The sequence below is a fragment of the Botrytis cinerea genome, chromosome 6 (assembly GCF_000143535.2).
Source record: "Botrytis cinerea B05.10 chromosome 6, complete sequence".
NCBI classification, from domain to species: domain Eukaryota; kingdom Fungi; phylum Ascomycota; class Leotiomycetes; order Helotiales; family Sclerotiniaceae; genus Botrytis; species Botrytis cinerea.
In genome coordinates, this window is record NC_037315.1 from 1,641,146 (window position 1) to 1,658,921 (window position 17,776).

Genomic DNA, 17,776 nt, shown 5'->3' on the forward strand with positions numbered 1-17,776 from the left:
ATCATCCAAATGCACATCCACAGCCAAGCCCTTTGGTCATATCTCAAGTACGTACCACCTTATTGATCCTACATCCTTCGGTACCTTAAAATAACCTACACCCGTAACATCGCCAGGAACACCAAGCCCATGTTTAAAATCCCATACTACATCGTATACAACGATCAGTCGTACTTGTGATGTTCCCCAAATGTCGAATCTTATTTCTCGGTGGCCGTTGAGATTTTCAATTAGATTGAGATATATAAGCTTACCAATTCAAACGTTACACCCGTTTTATAAATAGTTTTTGGCATAGAAAATTTGCGAATAGACTGTACATATGGATTGTAAGATTCATGTAATGTAGTTTGTGGTGTAGTGTGTGGTGTATGTAAATTAACATTGAAGTAAAATTGGACAGATTTGATATATTGGGATGAAGTGGGATACTCACAACCTTGATCACAAGAAATGGATAGAAACGATATTGGAGGAGTTTCAACTCAAATTCATAAGCATGTGTAGTCATGAAACATATATCACGAAGAAACAAATACTCAACATTCAACACAATTGCACAGACCAAGCATAAATAAGATCATCAAATTCATTTTAATTTATACATGTGATATGTAACCACAAGATCGGATGCCCCTCTAAATAACAGTAAAGGTAGCATTTGCTCTCAAGTCCGCACTCGAACTTCCAATCTGCACGACGAAGTCTCCTGGCTCAACTACATACTTCATTCTAATATCCCACAATCCAACGTCCTCAACCTTCAAATCAATGTTGACGGTTTCGGTCTCTCCGGCTTTAATAGATACTTTAGAAAAGCCCTTAAGTTGAATGTTTGGAACAACGACGCTGCTAATCACATCTTGGACGTAGAGTTGTACGACCTCTGCGCCGTCACGAGTAGAGTTGTTAGTGACGGATACAGTAGCAGTGATGGTATCATTAGCGGTAACGTTTGTGGCTGAGAGGGTAACATCCGAGTATTCGAATGTGGAGTAGGATTTTCCGTATCCGAATTCGTAGAGAGGCATAGGGGAGCTGAGGACATATTGGTGACCAAAGGAGAGAGTTCCGTTGGGGAAGGCTTCTCCTGGGTAGTTTGGACGTCCGGAATTCCAGTAGTCGTAGTAGATTGGGGTAGTTCCAACATCGTATGGGAAACCGACGGAGAGTTTACCACTTGGGTTGACGTCACCGAAAAGAACATCGGCGAGTGCGTTTCCTCCTTGCTCGGATGGGTAGAATTGTTGGACTAATGCGGATGCGTTTGCGGAAATCCATGCTTCGGTGATGGGCTTACCGGAAGAGAAGACGACAACGGTGGGCTTTCCAGTATCAATGATGGCTTTGACCAAGTGGGGCATGGCGCCAACGAGGTTCAAGGATGAGACGTCGACATGTTCTCCTGTTGTGGCGTTGAGTCCTTGCCAAAGTTGGTTCTGATCTCTCGACCATGTTCCGACAACGACAACGGCTACGTCGGCAGCTTGAGCAACGGAAATAGCCTCTTCAAATCCAGACTGGTCGTTCGACCAGCGCTCGCAACCTTGAGCATAGGTAATGCCTAGAAAATATTAGCTATGGTATGAATGTATGTTCAGACATTGAAATCTTACTTCCTGAACTAGCAGCTTGTATTCCGTCCAATGGAGTTACTCCATGGTACATACTTCCGTTGACGACGTAGTCACCATACTAGAACTTGTCAGATAGATTATGCAAAAATGATCTCTTATAACTTACGTTCATGAATCCATGTGCCATGGGCCCAATCACAGCTACATTTGCTGTTTTAGAAAGAGGAAGAACACCTTTTCCATTTTCTAACAAGACAATGGATTCGGCATCAAGTTCTCGAGCCAAGTCAATATGCTCTTGAGTATGAATCAAAGATGCAGTCTCATCAGCTGGCGCCGCGAGGTATGGGTTCTCGAAAAGACCTTGTACAAACTTGGCACGAAGAAGACGCGATACGGCGGTATCTACAATATCGATGTCCAAAACTCCAGACTCGACAAGCTCTGGGATCTTTTGGAAGTTGAAAGAACCACCACCCATCTCGACATCATTACCTGCAGGAAGTGCCTGTATGTGATTAGTAGAGCTTCAATCTGACATGGAGACTACTTACAAACATAGTTACGGCATCTGAATCGATGGGTAGTCCGTTTCCTTTAGATCGGCACATCTTGAAAGCATCACAGAGACGATCTGTCGCACCAGCATCACTGGTTACCCAGTATTTGTAGCCCCATTCTTCTCTCAGAATTTCAGTGAGGATGTGATAACTAGCGATGAGTGCAACACCATCATATGAGTGATAAGCAGACATGATAGACCAAGCATCGGCATCCATGATCATACGCTTGTATGGTGGTAGATAGGTGGTTCGAAGTTCTCTTTCTCCACCATGTTGTGGGCCAGTGTTCAATCCTTGTTCAGGAGTACCAAAAGCTGCAAAATGTTTCACTGTCGAGCTGACATTTCCAGCTTGCAGACCTAGTTCTATTAGAATTAAACTCCCAGATTAACGTTCTCATCAACGCACCTTTGACATAAGCATATCCCAACTCGCCTGCTAAATATCCGTCCTCGCCGAAGGTTTCCTCGACTCTTCCGTATCTCAATTCCCGGGCCAAATCTCCCAATGGTCCAAAGATTTGGTTAACACCAAGAGCAAGTGACTCTTGCGCAATTGCTGCTCCCATCCTTTTAATCAGGGCAGGGTTCCACGAGCAAGCCTGTGCAATGGGCGAATTGAAGATCGTCGCGTTTCCGATCAGAAAACCGTGAATACCTTCACTTTGAACCAAAGCTGGAATTCCCAAGGTTGTGTTATGCATAAGATAATCCTGTGCTTGTTTTATTCCATCCGCAATCAGCTGTTGCGCAACTGGATAACCGACGTAGAATTGACCAGCCCGAGTCGCCATATTCCATGCTAAACCGGTTGCATTAAACGTGCCATCAGTCATGTTACGCCAATTTGAGATATCGCCCTGAATCAGTTGAGAAGTCTTATCTTGGATAGTCATCCTCGACAGTAAATCTGCAACTCTGTCATCCACACTTGCATTTGGATCCTTGTACACTGGAGTGGAATTGGTGTACGTCGCATTAGCGGTGTAGGCAAGCAAAGCCGCCACAGAGGCTGAGGGGACCTTCATCTTGAATATGGAGAAGAAGTAATATCTTCTTGAAAGGTATACTTCAGAAAAGGAATCTGACGATGGGAATCGTTCGCTTTTTAATACTCGCAGGCAAATCGACCCAGACCACGGAGTGCACCTTCCAGCATCATATTCGGCCTTGCATCCTTAGTTGCATTGTCTCATCTCTCCTATTCACTGGGTAAAGAGGTATTTTTGTCGACGTGGATTGTGGGGAAAGACATGATCTTGGTCCATGGATTGAAGCCAGCCAGTCTGGATTCAACCCGAGGCAAAGGTAGCTGAATCTAGGATAATTGATCCCCCTCCCCCCGCAAATACTTCTTGGTACCGACCTGCAGCCTTAGACACTCGTATAGCAGCTCGTGATACGTGGGGATGAATATATAGAAAAGTTCTAAAAAGTAAGATCTTAATTAATTCTCAAACTTAACTCGTGGAAGCTCTCCGAAACAGCGGTGGATGTGCTTCCGGAACAATATTCGTGCGAAAAGTCAATAACTACTTCTTCATCCGGTGTGGATATGCAAGGCGGGGCGGGTATGAGCGGATAAATAGAGCTACCCCTCACTAAATCAGCGTATCGGAGCCCTTGGCGAAAATTGCATTTAGCCAAAAACAAAGTCGACCCAGAATTAATCAGAGGGAAGTGGGGTGCTTTGATGAAATAACATGTTTGATAGCTAGTTGTGTAGATAGACTTATAAGACAGAATTGATTGTAAACTTTATTTTTTGCTCAACTTCGAACATTGATTCTTGAGTTGAAAATTACAAAGTAATCATTCGAATCGAAAGATTACATTAGAAGTTTCTCAAGATGAAGTTCAGAAATGGAATGTGGTTGCCGGCGGAGGGAAAGCGACTAGAGTACGCTGAAGAGGTATATGCTATTACGGAACGCGAGGATGGCAAAGCGTTGAGTTTGTTATGTCCAACTCGAAAGATTTTTGCCAGATCTGATTCATTGAATTTGAGTACCTTGACAATTGTAAGTCAATTCTGTTAGTAACTGTAAAATACATATTGATCTTGAAAAGGATGTAGAAGCGCCATTTGATGGAGTGATCTCCGTCGAAACGACACACTTTTTAGGTGCTCTCAATCCAGGACCACATTTCGATCTATTTCCAGAAGGAAAGCCAGAGGATAGTCAGGTCGAAATTGCGAAAACAGAAAAGTCAACCACCCTCAAGTCCGGATCATTATCGGCGACCGTGAAGACTGGCAACCATGACTTCGAAATCAAATTTCATGCTACAGATGGTTCAAAGGAACTGACATCCTTACTTGATCGAAGTGTTGGCTTAGCATATAGTCCGGCAACTAGCAACCCGATGCAGATCGCAGATATGAGGGACTTTGAACATTATATCTTTACTCAATCCACGCTCTCGGTAGGAGAGTCTGTATTCGGTTTAGGCGAGAGATTTGGAGCATTCAATAGAGTTGGCCAGTCTGTTGAGCTTTGGAACGCAGACGGAGGAACTTCGAGTGATCAAGCTTATAAAGTTCGTTTTGTCTTGTATGAATCTGGGGTTGATACTAATGAGATGTCAGAATGTACCATTTTGGATGAGTTCGCGGGGATATGGTATTTTCATCGATACACCTGACAAGGTGGATTTGGAAATTGGAAGCGAGAGATGCTGCAGAGTTCAGACCAGTGTGGAAGGCCAGCGACTAAAGTGGTATGTACCTTGTACTAAATCTTTAATGAGTATTGAATACTGAACTTCAAAGGTACATTATTTATGGCCCAACGCCAAAAGAGGTCTTGACAAAGTATTCGATCTTGACCGGAAAGCCAGGAAAGGTACCAAGCTGGAGTTTCGGACTTTGGTTGAGCACTAGTTTTACCACAAATTACGACGAAAAGACTGTAAACTCATTCCTCGAAGGGATGAGTGCACGAGATATTCCAGTTGAAGTATTCCACTTTGATTGTTTCTGGATGAAGGCGTTTCATTGGTGTGATTTCGAGTTCGACTCTGAGATGTTTCCAGACCCGAAGGCTCAAATTTCTCGACTTAAAGAATCTGGTAAGTTCTCAATTGATACGCGCCAGACTTCTCTAACACCAGACAGGACTTGTCAAGAAGGTTTGCGTTTGGGTGAATCCGTATCTTGGTCAAGCATCTCCCGTCTTTAAATACGCGGCAAGTAAAGGTTACTTACTCAAACGTAAGAACGGTGATGTGTTCCAGTGGGACCTCTGGCAAACTGGAATGGGAATTATTGATTTTACCAACCCAGAGGCTACAGAATGGTATGTAGGCTGCTTGAAGGGTCTATTCGACAAGGGAGTGGATTCGATCAAGACAGATTTCGGAGAGCGCATCCCATCTAAAGATGTCCAATGGTTTGATTCATCTCTGGATCCAAGAAAGATGCATAACTACTATGCGTTCTTGTACAACAAAATCGTCTACGAGGCATTGCAAGACAGATATGGAAAGGATGAAGCCGTTCTCTTTGCACGTACTGCTACTGCTGGAACTCAGCGTTTCCCATTGCAATGGGGCGGTGATTGTGAATCTACCGCTGAAGCTATGGCTGAATCAGTTCGAGGAGGCTTGTCGCTAGGACTTTCTGGTTTTGCCTTTTGGTCAGTTGACATTGGTGGCTTTGAGGGCTATCCTCCCCCTTGGATCTACAAGCGTTGGGTTGCTTTTGGTCTCCTTTGTTCTCACAGCAGACTTCATGGTAGCAATTCTTTCCGTGTACCATGGACTGTGGACGAGGACGATAAATCGGATCAAGGGTGCTCCAAGGTTCTCTCAAAGTGGACGACATTGAAAGCAAGACTCATGCCGTATATCTTCTCGCAAGCTCAAGAAGCTGTTGAGTTGGGTATACCTCTTTCACTTCGAGCTATGTTCTTAGAATTCCCAGATGACCCAACCTCATGGTATCTCGACCGACAATTTATGTTTGGAGACAGTTTACTCGTAGCCCCAATCTTTGAAGAATCCGGGAACGTTGAATTCTACCTACCAAAGGGTAAATGGACAAACTTCTTCACCAACGAAGTGAAGAGTGGACCTGGGTGGTTTAAAGAGAACCATGCGTTCGACACTCTGCCTTTATACGTCCGCGAAAATACAGTACTTGTACTCGGAAAATCAGAGCAGACTAAGACTGTGTATGATTATGCCCAAGACGTTGAAGTTCGTCTATACAACACTACCAAGGGGGCAAAGGCCAGGCTGGTAAATTCTGAGGGAGCTGACATTGGTATCCTTGAGGTTGGCGAGGAAGGAAAATTGAAGGATCAGAAGTTCTTGACAGGTTCATGGGAGGTGACGAAAGTCTAGAAGTATCATACAAACAGATATTGTGACTACTTGTAATGAACGAACGAAATTTTCATCGATAAGCGATGTGTATTTGTGCCCAATAGACATAGATAACCTAGACATAGAAGAGACTTATCAAATCAACAAGTGCCGGTCTGGAGAACGACATTAGTTAGTTCCACTAGCCTTGATAACTTTGAAAATGCGGGCAGATTTGGTGTTTAGGGCGGACAATGGGCATGGCGGAGGTCTTTCCTCAACCAGAGCGATTGTGATCACATCGACCCACTGGTTGATGTTGATCTCCCAGGTGATATGTTATTATGGGTCAGAGACCATGCTTGATTGGAACGAAATATACATGCAGACTGGCCATCGATTCTGCTGAAAGATAAACGTCCGCGTGTACTTCTGCCGTCTGTATCTCCCTAGGAAAGATTTGCGACGTACTCGGGGGGTAATAGACATATGGGGAAGGTATTTGAAGCTAACCACAAAACAATACATGCTGCAGTGAAATGTAGATGAATAAATCTTTTGAAATGAAATTGTAAAGTTCGGTCGCTCGGGGGAATTTTGAGTCGAGTCAAAAACACGTGATATTGATGCTCGCTAAACACACACCCCAATCAATACCCAGTGCCCAATTCGAGCCTAAGTCTGACATCCCAGCGACCCCATTTTTGAATTTCCGGGGTAGAGTATTATTCTCACACCCCTCCACATCGACAAAATCCCCTGTGCAAACAAGCCCATCCATTAAAAAGGCTGGGTTTTCGGCTTCGAGTTGGAGAAGATGTATTAGTAGAAGCCAAAGATCACGATGATTCAAAAGTTTTCCAATGCTTTTCATGGAATTAACAATCCAAAATAATGATTTTGAGGTTTGATATCGAAACGACAGCATTCTTAGGTTTAGCTCCGGGAGAAGAACCACCTAGTGCCCCCCTTACTCCACTGGTCGGAAACTTTTCGGTTAGCATGTGTGCGGAGAGTAAAAAAAGCTTGCTTGAATGATGCGGGAGCCAAGGATTACTTTCTTCATTTCCACCAAAGGATTTCAGGCAAAGATATCAATTTATTATGTTATCCTATCGGACACCGTTTGGTAGTTTGATATCAGATCTTTGGTTATGTCTTCCCATCTTCCTTTTTCCCGTCTCCGATTTCTTCATCGGCGCAACCACAGATCAAAAATAAGCCGTTCCTGTACAACCACACCACACCAAACAACTCACAAATTTACACATAGATAGATGGATAACCAGATTGAATTCATGGGTTTTTCCAAAACAATTGTACAGCCGCAAATGATGGGCCGTCTTTGTTGGGCCGTGTCTGGCTAATCCCCTTAATTTCTATCTTTCCTGTCGTTGTCATTTAATTGCATTCACCCCTTCTGAAGCATTATCGATATGTGATCGATTGTAATTCATATCAATATAGAACAACAACCTACAGACCGAGTGGTTACCATACTGTCGGTACCTCCTGTGAGGCCAGACTTTATTTCGAACAGCTCATACTGGGATATCTATACTGCCACCCAACTCTATAGGCGAAAGAAAATGCTGAGTGAATCCTGTGATACCTGTCTTTGTGTTTTTGATTCATATCTAGATTCGAAACTGTTGGTGGCTTTAATGATTATCCAGGGATGCCACGAAATTTTCATGCGCAAGATAAAGCGGTTAGCTGCACATGTCCAAATTTGGTAGCCCTCCCTCAAGGGTATCATTGGACCAATACAGCTTCAATTCAACAGCCTTTAGAAAAACTTAATCTGGCAACTTTACCGATTTCTAACTTACCCTGGACTCTTTCCCGAGTGAAATACCCTTGATACCTGCATCGACGCAAAGTAACATAGCACAGAGAAGGAAATCGAAATTCGACTGCATAATTCTATAGTTACACCTGTCTAATCGACACTCAATCACTCGCCGCAGCTTCCCATGCTGAGCCACAGGTCGAATTTAAATACACACCAGTGTCCAGAACCCTTTCTTCCGTTACTTTTGTTCTTACAAAATTCTTTTTTCCAACTTTCTTTTTCTTCAATTTCCCATTAGTACATAATACTTTTTGTTTATCATGGAGTCCGATGGACATGTAAGAACTGGCAGCACCAGTGACGAGGAAAAGGTGGTTGCTTCTGCGCCCATTCACTCTGACCTCCCGGCGGACCCTGATGCGCACCTTTCAGATGCAGAGCGCAAGTCCATCGACAGAAAACTTGTCTGGAAATTGGATTTGTATTTGATTCCTTGGGTACGTTTGAAACAATGGCTTCCTTCTCAATCCAAATGCTAACTTTGAAATAGCTCTGTATCCTTTACCTACTTGCTTTCTTGGATAGAACCAATATTGGAAATGCGAAGATCGATGGCCTCCAAAAAGACTTGCACCACATGTCAACTGGAAGATACAATGTAGCTCTTTCGGTGTTCTTCATTTCGTACTCGATCTTTGAACCGTTGACCAATGTTCTTTTGAAACGCCTTCGCCCATCCATTTTCATCCCGATCATCATGTATGTTAACCTTCTTGGGCGAAATGCATTGCCTAATATGATCTAGGACTATTTGGGGTGTTGCCATGCTATCAATGGGATATGTCAAGAATTGGTCTGGTATGTGAAAGGCTCATACTTCTTGCAGTCTTTGTCTGGTGATGCTAATTCCGTGTTTTGCGAAGGCCTTATGGCAGCTAGATGGTTCTTGGGTATGGCTGAAGCTGGACTATACCCTGGCGTAAACTACTTCCTCTCATGTTGGTATAAGCGTGATGAATTTGGTGTTCGCGCAGTAAGTTCTCATACAATACTTTCCTGCCTTTTCTCGTCTAACTGGTCAGGCTATCTTCTTCTCTGCCGCTGCATTTTCTGGATCATTTGGGGGACTTCTTGCTGCAGCTATTGCAAACTTAGATGGACTAGGGGGAAGACCAGGCTGGGCATGGATCTTCATCATTGAGGGTGTCATTACAGTTGGATTCGGTCTTCTATCGTTTTTCTTTGTTCACGACTTCCCCGACACCGCTACCTTTCTTTCAGAGCAAGATCGTGCTCGAGTTATTCGCAGACTCAAGATGGACAAGCAATCAAGTGCTGAGCATGAGGATTTCAAGATGGAATACTTTTGGGCTGCTGTGAAAGATTACAAGATGTGGCTGGGCATGGGTAAGATACTCTTCCTTCCCTTACACAAAAGAGACATCTAAAAGTACTTACTAAATCTATCAGGAATATATATGGGTGCAGATATGCCTCTGTACGCGTTCTCTCTCTTTCTACCAACCATTGTAAGTCCAATCCGTTCACGAATGCCTTCATTGTTGTCGCCGCCGCCTCATTTTGAGGTACTTTCTTCATTTTGAAAAATCGAGCCGCAAGCTCCTACAAACGTCCGTGCGGGACTCTAAGGTGGTCCAAGCTCTTTCAGATCTCTTAGGTTTCAAACAAAGTAGTTTGTTGTAAGGGTAGCTTCGCTCTGTAGAAAGAGGGACAATTAGACTAAAAATGGTCTTCACCTTCTTTTCTTCTCTTTGCTGAACCTAATCTCTATTTCCACTTTGTCCCATGTTATATATTTTCTATCCGTTCCTCAGACAATACGAACTCTCAATTTCCTGGTTTGCTTTCAAAGTTTGTGTCTGATAAGTAATACTGACTTTCCAATTCAGGTTTCCGAGATGGGATACAAAACTACTCGGGCACAATTGCTCTCCGTTCCTCCCTACGCTTGCGCCGCAGTTCTCACAATCGTCATTGGCTTCGCCGCTGATCGTACCAAACGCCGTGGAATCTTTAACATCTGTACTTCACTACTAGGTGTTATTGGATTTGGCCTGTTGCTTGGATCACAAGCACCTCACGTCAAATATGCAGGTACATTTTTGGGTGCTCTTGGTATCTATCCTTGTATTTCAAATACTATTTCATGGGTTAGCAACAACACTGAAGGTGTTTACAAGCGTGGTATAGTTCTCGGATTCGTCATCGGATGGGGAAATCTCAATGGTATTGTTAGCAGTAACATTTACTACAAAGGACCAAAATTTACAGTAGGCCATGCAACTGTCATGGCTTACATGATTGTCTGCCTATTTGGTGGTAGTGTTGCCATGCATCTCTTGTTACGCAGAGAGAATGCAGCTAGATTGGCCGGAAAAAGAGATCACTTAGTTGAAGGGATGACGGAGAAGGAAGCCGAGAGTTTGGGTGACAATCGTCCTGACTTCTTGTATACCCTTTGAAAATTGTATGCCTAGATGGATGTCGTTATTGTGGGGAGGATTTTAGTGCTCGATTTCTCATTAGTTTCTGTGTAACATTTTACTCTTTCCTTTCGTTCTGCTGGGAGCAAAGCCCTTAGATTTAACTTTATTTTGCACCGTTAATAATACACTCGGTTACGCAAGTCAACGTTAAGTGTCATATGCAAACTGTGAGTTAACAAGCTTCTACTCGCTTTTACTGGAGTATTTGACCCGTTTACTTGGCTATCAATTGAATACCATTACCTCTCCAATCCAGTCAGCTGTCAAAGTACAAAAAACTAAGGGACACTCTGATTAGCCTAATCATGTAAAACCATGTCCGACTGGACCAAGATATAAGCAAGCTTTTTTCAGCCGAGTACTGTGTGGATCCATAACACCGCGTCTGACCTGTAACACTACAGCCATGTTAGGTGCATTAGCTCGATTCCTCCTTGTTCACACTACCCCCAACGCTAGTGACTTTCGCCCAGCACTTGCCACAAGAGGTAGCAATACCACCCCCAAATTCGAGGCGTCAATCCTAGTTGTGATACCCCAGATATTCACATCCCCGCGAAAGATTTGTCTCGGTATTATGTTTAAAGAGGTGCTTACCAGGCTAGGAGATTATCCATTTTTAATACATTTTAAGCAGACAAGCATTGGGAAATATTTGGGGGTGGTGTACGATTATTAGTGGCTATTTCGGGGGAGCCTAGTTATTCTCGAACAAATCACAGGCGAGGCTGATTTGTACTGCTACGTGTTTTTCGTTCCCATGGCTTTTCACATGAAGCGATTTTAATGGCTCAGTATCTGCATAATGAACAATTTGATTCTTCCAGAAATTCTGAGAGATTAGATTGAGATTGGGAGAGGTTAGGGGTTTGTGCTGCCCCGTGGCCCATGGGACATGTTTGAAGTAACCTTACTCCAGCCTCATTCGCTGACCACGCAGGATTACTTACTGACTCCTCTGACCACTACATATGTCTCAAGTAGTGTACATTCCATTCAGGCTTTAGTATTTGCCCGGAAGCCATTTTTGTGGCGTTCTTTTACTATCAGACGCGGGATAATGGAGGGGGGAAAAACAGGAAAAAAAGCAGGAAGTAAAGGTAGGAGTACAGGTGCGAAGAAGTATACTTGTCAAGTTACTGATTAGATTATCTTTCATCTATTCTATTCATCTCTCTCAATCATTCCTTCAATAGGTCAGAATCTCCGCTGCACCAACCATGTATTATCAGACGCCATGAACATATCCACGACTCTTTTCGTTTTTATGTGTTCCAATCCTCTAGGTACTTCTTTGAGCTGCTCCAATATGGGACAATTCCTCTTTCGTCCGCTCACATCCTATTACTTGACACGATCTTGTGCATTAGTACTCTCTTTATGATTGTCTTGCTGACATACATAGAAGAGAAAATCTCCATATTTTCCTTCTCCAAGCTTTGCTTTTTCCTTCCCGTCCACAAAACCTCTAGTTTCCCCACATCCGCTAGCTAGCTCTCATCATGGGCCAACTATCCCAAAGGGAGATTGATATCTTAATCATTATCGAGCGTACCACGGCATCGATATCGGTGATGGGAACGCTGGCTCTGTTTGGTACATTCATCTTCTTTAAATCTTTCAGAACGTTGTCAAATACAATCATTTTTTACGCATCTTTTGCAAATCTCTTTGCAAACGTTGCTGCGCTTATTGGAGGTTCTGCGCTATCACAAGTTAACTCGCCGTTATGTCAATTTCAAGGTTTCTTGTTGGAGATGTATGATATTTCTCTTAGTTCTTTTTATTCTACCGTCACTGATGAAGCAAAAGGTTCATGCAAAGCGATCCGTGGTGGAGTTTAGCGATGGCCACAAATGTCTACCTTGTCTTCTTCTACCGATTTGATGCCGCCCAGCTTAAGAAACTGTATCCTTATTATGCATTAATATGCTATGGTCTCCCATTTATTCCAGCGATGGTCTGTCTTTTTGTAAAAAATGATAAGAAAGGGAAGATCTATGGAAACGCAACAGTATGAAAACTTATCTTCCCTCAAATGTCTTGTATCTTTTCAGACAATAAACTTACGAAATTACATAGCTTTGGTGTTGGATTGACGGTCCATGGGCACCCCTCCGTATCTACAGCTACTACGCACCAATTTGGATTACCATCCTCGCTGCACTATGTATCTATGTCCGCGTTGGGATTGAGATCTTCCGCGCCCGCAATCAACTCAAAGAAATATCCCATCGAACCGATCCATCACTGCATACAGACGCCGGAGGCAAATCGCCACTTCCTCTTCAGGGCAGCATAACCAACGCATCAGAAGCCACAAACAAGGACTACGAAAGTGAGCATGAACAACCAATTTTTACTGGAACTCGGACCACCGAGATCGAAGTGACACACGGCTCGTGGGAAAATGGAACGGCTCTCAGTACAAACCCCACTCCACGATATCCTCGCGCTTCAGATGTTAATCATCTAAGCACTCCTGTCAAAGAGCCAGATAGCAATTACCGTGTCACCATTTCCGCCGTACCGAATACACATACGTCGAATGGGCGAGGCGGAGCCAGGAGAAATGCAAGTAGCTTGGATAAGATAAAATGGGCCTACACGAAAGTCGCCATGCTTTTCTGTATCTCTATTCTGATAACCTGGGTTCCCGCTTCGGTAAACCGAGTCTATGGGTTGAGATTTCCGGACAGACCATCATTTATATTGAACATAGGTTCTGCCATTGTTCTTCCTCTGCAAGGATTTGTACATCTCCTCTATTCCGCCAAATTTCAAGATACGAGTAACTAACATAAAACAGTGGAATACCGTCATCTACTTCACCACTTCTCTAGGAATCTGTCGCAGTGTCTGGGCCGATCTCCGCGGTCCCTCTAAACAGCATAGGAAAACCGAAGGATTCCGTATGATGGATCGCCCTATGACTGGTATTCATCGAGGAGCAACTAAGGAGACAGAAAGTATGGTGGAATTAAGCACTAGTCGATCGCAAACGAATCGAAGTTTAAGGAGCGCCGAAGTTGATAGTATATGAGCCAAAAGGGGGAGGAGGACTTGATGATATCTGATTGTATTACAGTGCTATGTACATTTATGTGTAAACATTTAATCGGTGGGATGGAGCGATGATAGGATTTATGAGGAAAACTGGAAAAGGAGTTGGATATAGTAATATTTTATGCGGTTCGCTCAGAAAGCTATGAGGACTTTCCGGAAAGGATATGGAGAAATCAACAGGATACCTATGAAAAGCTGGCCACGGAAAGGAAAAGCTCTATTTGTCTATGCAAATTTCAATTCTTGTGTTGTATATCTCATTTTGTACAGCATCACAAACAACATCAAAGAAATCAAACAACCCCGCAGTAAAAGACTCAGTGATTTCTAAACACCCAGAAGTACCTAGGAACAAGCATTCATTGTCTCACACTTTTCAAAACAAGCACACTCATTAAATTTGGCGCCCAGTCGCCAACATAGCCATTGTATGCTCCACTATCGCGGCGGCGATTCGTACCTTAATGATCTATCCATCTATCGAATAAGTTCCTATTGACAACATCCATAATCCATGAAAATACGGAGTCGGTAATTCAGCATCCATGCAATATGATAGATTTTCAAGACCGTTTGTAAGGCGCACGGAGCATCCCGAACATACCTAGCCTCGAGGCTTTCGAGTTGAGACAAACCAACGGTTTATTTCCCGTTTCGTTTTCAATGTCTCTGATAGAAACAAAATATACATGTAACTGAAATGCATACTCCTGAAAGCACGCAGCGTACCTTACACAGAATGGTTTTGTTCCTGAAATTAGGGCAAGTGTGAATTGTTGTCTTGATAGCTTACTGGGTGAGTCGTGCTCTCAATGCGCCACTTTGAATTTGGCAATATACGATATATCGCGGATTGGCATGTTGTTCATTTATCCTTTTCATGGGGATTTTCGGTTCCTGGCTCTTTTCATGAGTCGTTTCTCTAAATTTCTGAGCATTGTCGTAGGTCTAGATCTAGGTCTAGATCTTAAGACAGTATAGGGCTTCCCCTGCTCAAGCCAGACCAGACTAATTTCCCCAGCCCTCACGAATTCGCAATTTTCATCTCATTCCTAATTACCTCATACTAAATATCCTACCAGATATCACTTCAACATCCTGATCAGACTCCGATCAGACTCAAGTACCAAACTCACCAGGATCCATGCCAACGGATTCATGGGGTCTAAATTCCGCAGCCCTCTAATCATTGCTCCGAGTGTTCGCTTACGGACTTGACCCCAAAATAAGTTGACTTTGCGGGTCCGGCTCTTTTACAGGTCCACGTTCAGGGTGTATTATTAGCGAGTTAGACCATATCTAGGTATTATAGTTAAAATAATAATAATAACAAATTTACGAGCCATTTTTTCTGATTTCAAGGGTGCAAACGGTCTCAGCTGGGGGATGGGGAACTCTTCTAGGGTAAACAACACGACGCGGATTTCAAAATGAAAGGGCAGAATGTACACACCACAGAGTTCTATCGTTACGACCGTTATTGTACTCGTACGATTTTGATTGACATCTATTTTTCTTTATGTGCACCTGACGAGTAACGGTCTCAAGGTTTTCAGCTCCGTACTACTCAGGCCCACTATATACTTCTAGAAGACTTCTACCTAGAAATTCGATCAGATAGCATTGCAGTGTTACAGTACAAGTAGCGAGTATTGAAAGTATCAGCCATTTTGATACTCAAGATGAATGAATACCAAGGAAAATTCATTTCAGCATCTGGCATTGACTCGAGATTATGTAGTAGTCGTTGTCTAGCATACAGCTGTCAGCTTACCTGTCCGAAGCTTTGCATAGAACCGGGGTGTGCAATTTGACGAACGGACAGTAAGTTTCTTTAGGGTGGAGCATCCGGATTCCGTCGGGTACCTAGTGAGGATTTTGGGTGTAGATGCAGCGTTGAGTAGTCTCTAAGTACCGGTACTAGTTACGCTTTTAACTTCAGGAGCTGCTGAAAGGTTAGGCAGTAGAGTCTCAGTAATGCGATGGTACTCTACTTTGCGCAATTGTTGCGCAATAATACTACTGCAGCTTTGCATGAAATAGACATGAGAATGTTGCATGATATAATAGAATATTAAGAAAAAATAGTCATGGAATCTTCAGACTACACATCATTGTTGCCAAACCAGCAAAACAACGAACATCTCTAACAATATGAATTTATAATGCGGAGTAGACAAAGCACTGAAGACCTTTTTTATATTTATTTAACAGACGTACACACTGACTTCCATGGCCCGATCCGCACTTTATCATAACTCTAGGGTTCAAAGAGTAGTTTACCGTGCCGTCTCCTCAACATTTATAGCGTCTTCAGTGGAGTCAACAACCAACGCGGGGAAGAATCCACTTACAGATCCGACACATTTCTCTCCACTTAAACGATTAGGAAATTCGGCGATCAAAGTCTTGACACCTACACACACACACACACACAAACAACTTGTAGTCAAAACAACCCATAATCTCAACCTTCTGCGCCGTATACATACATCACAATATTGTCTTCCCGCCTCCAAAATCCCCCGAATCTACATTGTAACCCAACAGTCAATCCAACAGCATCAAAAACACCCTAATATTTTCCGAGAAAATCATTCTTCCTATTGCTACCCTACCTACCCAGTAAACCCATATCGTTGCATACAGGCTTTCCAACGCAGCTTCTTACACCTAACTACAACTACCCCAATGATTGGATAACGTGCTATTCCACAGAGAACATGGGATTGATATTACATACGCGCATACATGTATGGACGTATGTATGTGATCCTGTTACTTTAACTATACCCAAGCCTACCTTCCTATAAACATCTAGACGAGCTAGCTAGCTATAGATACAAAACAAATCGTTTCGACTAACCCAAATACCATCCATCCATCTACACCATCCATTCCATACCCACGAATCAAGAATATCCTCCATGCACATATACATACATACATACACGACAAGGATGCAACGGGGGCCAAGCAAAAAGTGTGGAAGAAATACCAAGTTCGAGGATTTCTCGATAGGAGAACAAAATTAAGGAGGGGGGGGGGGGGGAGAACAAATATGTACATCTACGCCGTATAAAAGCGTACGCGCATGCGTAATCCTCATGCAAGTTTCGTGGATTGAATGGGAGAAATACATGGGTGGATGGATGTCTATCTAAGTAGGTAGTATTATTCCTTATCGAGGCGAAGCGAATCAAATCAAATCGATGAATAACAATATTAGATATTTTTACTGGATGGGGATGGGATAGATGAACTGCCTAATAGGGAAGCGAGAGATGGATGCATGTACGGTATGTGTGTGTGTGTGTGAATAGTTTGATAGGGAAACTGGAGGGAAGTGGGGCGTGTGTGGATAAATCGGGGTTGTGATGAAGATGGATGTGATTGCTTGTATTTGGCTTGCTACGATGATTTTCTATGTATCTCTTTCCGCATTCGTAGATCTGGTGAATTCTATGGATGGCGAGAAATACTTTTCGTTATCTATCGTGTACTAGAACTAGAGATACTTCCTCACATACATACACACATCATATACACATGTCATATGTATATTTCCCCTCCTCCCCTTCCCCCTCCAGCAAACCCAATTTCGAATCCAAGATCTACATACAATGGAAAACTTTACTTTCCCATCCATCCATCTACCCATCTATCCACAACTCCATCCCACTTCCATATACCGATCCACCTCTTCTCATACCCCAACCAACCAAATAGCCAACCAACCAAACTCCATCCTCATCATCACTTATCCCAATCTCTCTCAAACCAATCACCAAATACCCTCACCTCCCCTCCTAAAATGCTCCCACATCCCTCCCTCCCTCCCCCCTCCAACATAAAACCTCCCACATCCACAACCCATACCTATCAACCTCCGCTCCCAAACCACAAACCCCCACCCCCAATCCATCCTCCTCCTCCCTCTCTCATCTCATCTACCTCTCCC

General features: G+C 43.3%; 4 protein-coding genes across 4 annotated transcripts; 3 read left to right on the forward strand and 1 right to left on the reverse strand.

Annotated features, from left to right (window-relative positions):
* Positions 1-571: 571 nt before the first annotated feature.
* BCIN_06g04840 (hypothetical protein) lies at positions 572-3,627 on the reverse strand. The gene is made up of 5 exons (XM_001559150.2): positions 2,549-3,627; positions 2,132-2,499; positions 1,744-2,085; positions 1,617-1,695; positions 572-1,564 (listed from the first exon to the last, which is right to left on the reverse strand). Exons 1-5 carry the CDS (start codon positions 3,165-3,167, stop codon positions 639-641), a joined length of 2,334 nt encoding a protein of 777 aa, XP_001559200.1. The 5' UTR covers positions 3,168-3,627; the 3' UTR covers positions 572-638.
* A 241-nt stretch (positions 3,628-3,868) lies between these two features.
* BCIN_06g04850 (hypothetical protein) lies at positions 3,869-6,636 on the forward strand. The gene is made up of 5 exons (XM_024693562.1): positions 3,869-4,160; positions 4,210-4,680; positions 4,730-4,860; positions 4,913-5,211; positions 5,258-6,636. The coding sequence occupies exons 1-5, from the start codon at positions 3,990-3,992 to the stop codon at positions 6,484-6,486; spliced, it is 2,301 nt and encodes a 766-aa protein (XP_024549348.1). The 5' UTR covers positions 3,869-3,989; the 3' UTR covers positions 6,487-6,636.
* A 1,759-nt stretch (positions 6,637-8,395) lies between these two features.
* On the forward strand, positions 8,396-10,888 carry BCIN_06g04860 (hypothetical protein). Its single transcript, XM_024693563.1, has 7 exons — positions 8,396-8,739; positions 8,793-9,001; positions 9,048-9,100; positions 9,166-9,275; positions 9,325-9,649; positions 9,713-9,771; positions 10,153-10,888. Exons 1-7 carry the CDS (start codon positions 8,563-8,565, stop codon positions 10,723-10,725), a joined length of 1,506 nt encoding a protein of 501 aa, XP_024549349.1. The 5' UTR covers positions 8,396-8,562; the 3' UTR covers positions 10,726-10,888.
* A 980-nt stretch (positions 10,889-11,868) lies between these two features.
* Positions 11,869-14,123, forward strand: Bcgpr3. Its single transcript, XM_024693564.1, has 4 exons — positions 11,869-12,508; positions 12,562-12,763; positions 12,832-13,503; positions 13,559-14,123. The coding sequence occupies exons 1-4, from the start codon at positions 12,252-12,254 to the stop codon at positions 13,790-13,792; spliced, it is 1,365 nt and encodes a 454-aa protein (XP_024549350.1). The 5' UTR covers positions 11,869-12,251; the 3' UTR covers positions 13,793-14,123.
* The last annotated feature ends 3,653 nt before the right edge of the window (positions 14,124-17,776 follow it).

Excerpts from the sequence above, each read along its gene's own strand:
- BCIN_06g04840 (XM_001559150.2), bottom strand. The coding sequence starts at position 3,167 with ATGAAGGTCCCCTCAGCCTCTGTGGCGGCTTTGCTTGCCTACACCGCT. Across the intron at positions 2,500-2,548 it reads GGGATATGCTTATGTCAAAG|GTCTGCAAGCTGGAAATGTC; the intron begins GTGCGTTGATGA and ends TAATAGAACTAG. Across the intron at positions 1,565-1,616 it reads ACAAGCTGCTAGTTCAGGAA|GCATTACCTATGCTCAAGGT; the intron begins GTAAGATTTCAA and ends AATATTTTCTAG.
- BCIN_06g04850 (XM_024693562.1), top strand. The coding sequence starts at position 3,990 with ATGAAGTTCAGAAATGGAATGTGGTTGCCGGCGGAGGGAAAGCGACTA. Across the intron at positions 4,861-4,912 it reads GAAGGCCAGCGACTAAAGTG|GTACATTATTTATGGCCCAA; the intron begins GTATGTACCTTG and ends TGAACTTCAAAG. Across the intron at positions 5,212-5,257 it reads TTCTCGACTTAAAGAATCTG|GACTTGTCAAGAAGGTTTGC; the intron begins GTAAGTTCTCAA and ends AACACCAGACAG.
- BCIN_06g04860 (XM_024693563.1), top strand. The coding sequence starts at position 8,563 with ATGGAGTCCGATGGACATGTAAGAACTGGCAGCACCAGTGACGAGGAA. Across the intron at positions 9,002-9,047 it reads ATTTTCATCCCGATCATCAT|GACTATTTGGGGTGTTGCCA; the intron begins GTATGTTAACCT and ends AATATGATCTAG. Across the intron at positions 9,276-9,324 it reads ATGAATTTGGTGTTCGCGCA|GCTATCTTCTTCTCTGCCGC; the intron begins GTAAGTTCTCAT and ends CTAACTGGTCAG.
- Bcgpr3 (XM_024693564.1), top strand. The coding sequence starts at position 12,252 with ATGGGCCAACTATCCCAAAGGGAGATTGATATCTTAATCATTATCGAG. Across the intron at positions 12,764-12,831 it reads AGATCTATGGAAACGCAACA|CTTTGGTGTTGGATTGACGG; the intron begins GTATGAAAACTT and ends GAAATTACATAG. Across the intron at positions 13,504-13,558 it reads TTCTTCCTCTGCAAGGATTT|TGGAATACCGTCATCTACTT; the intron begins GTACATCTCCTC and ends AACATAAAACAG.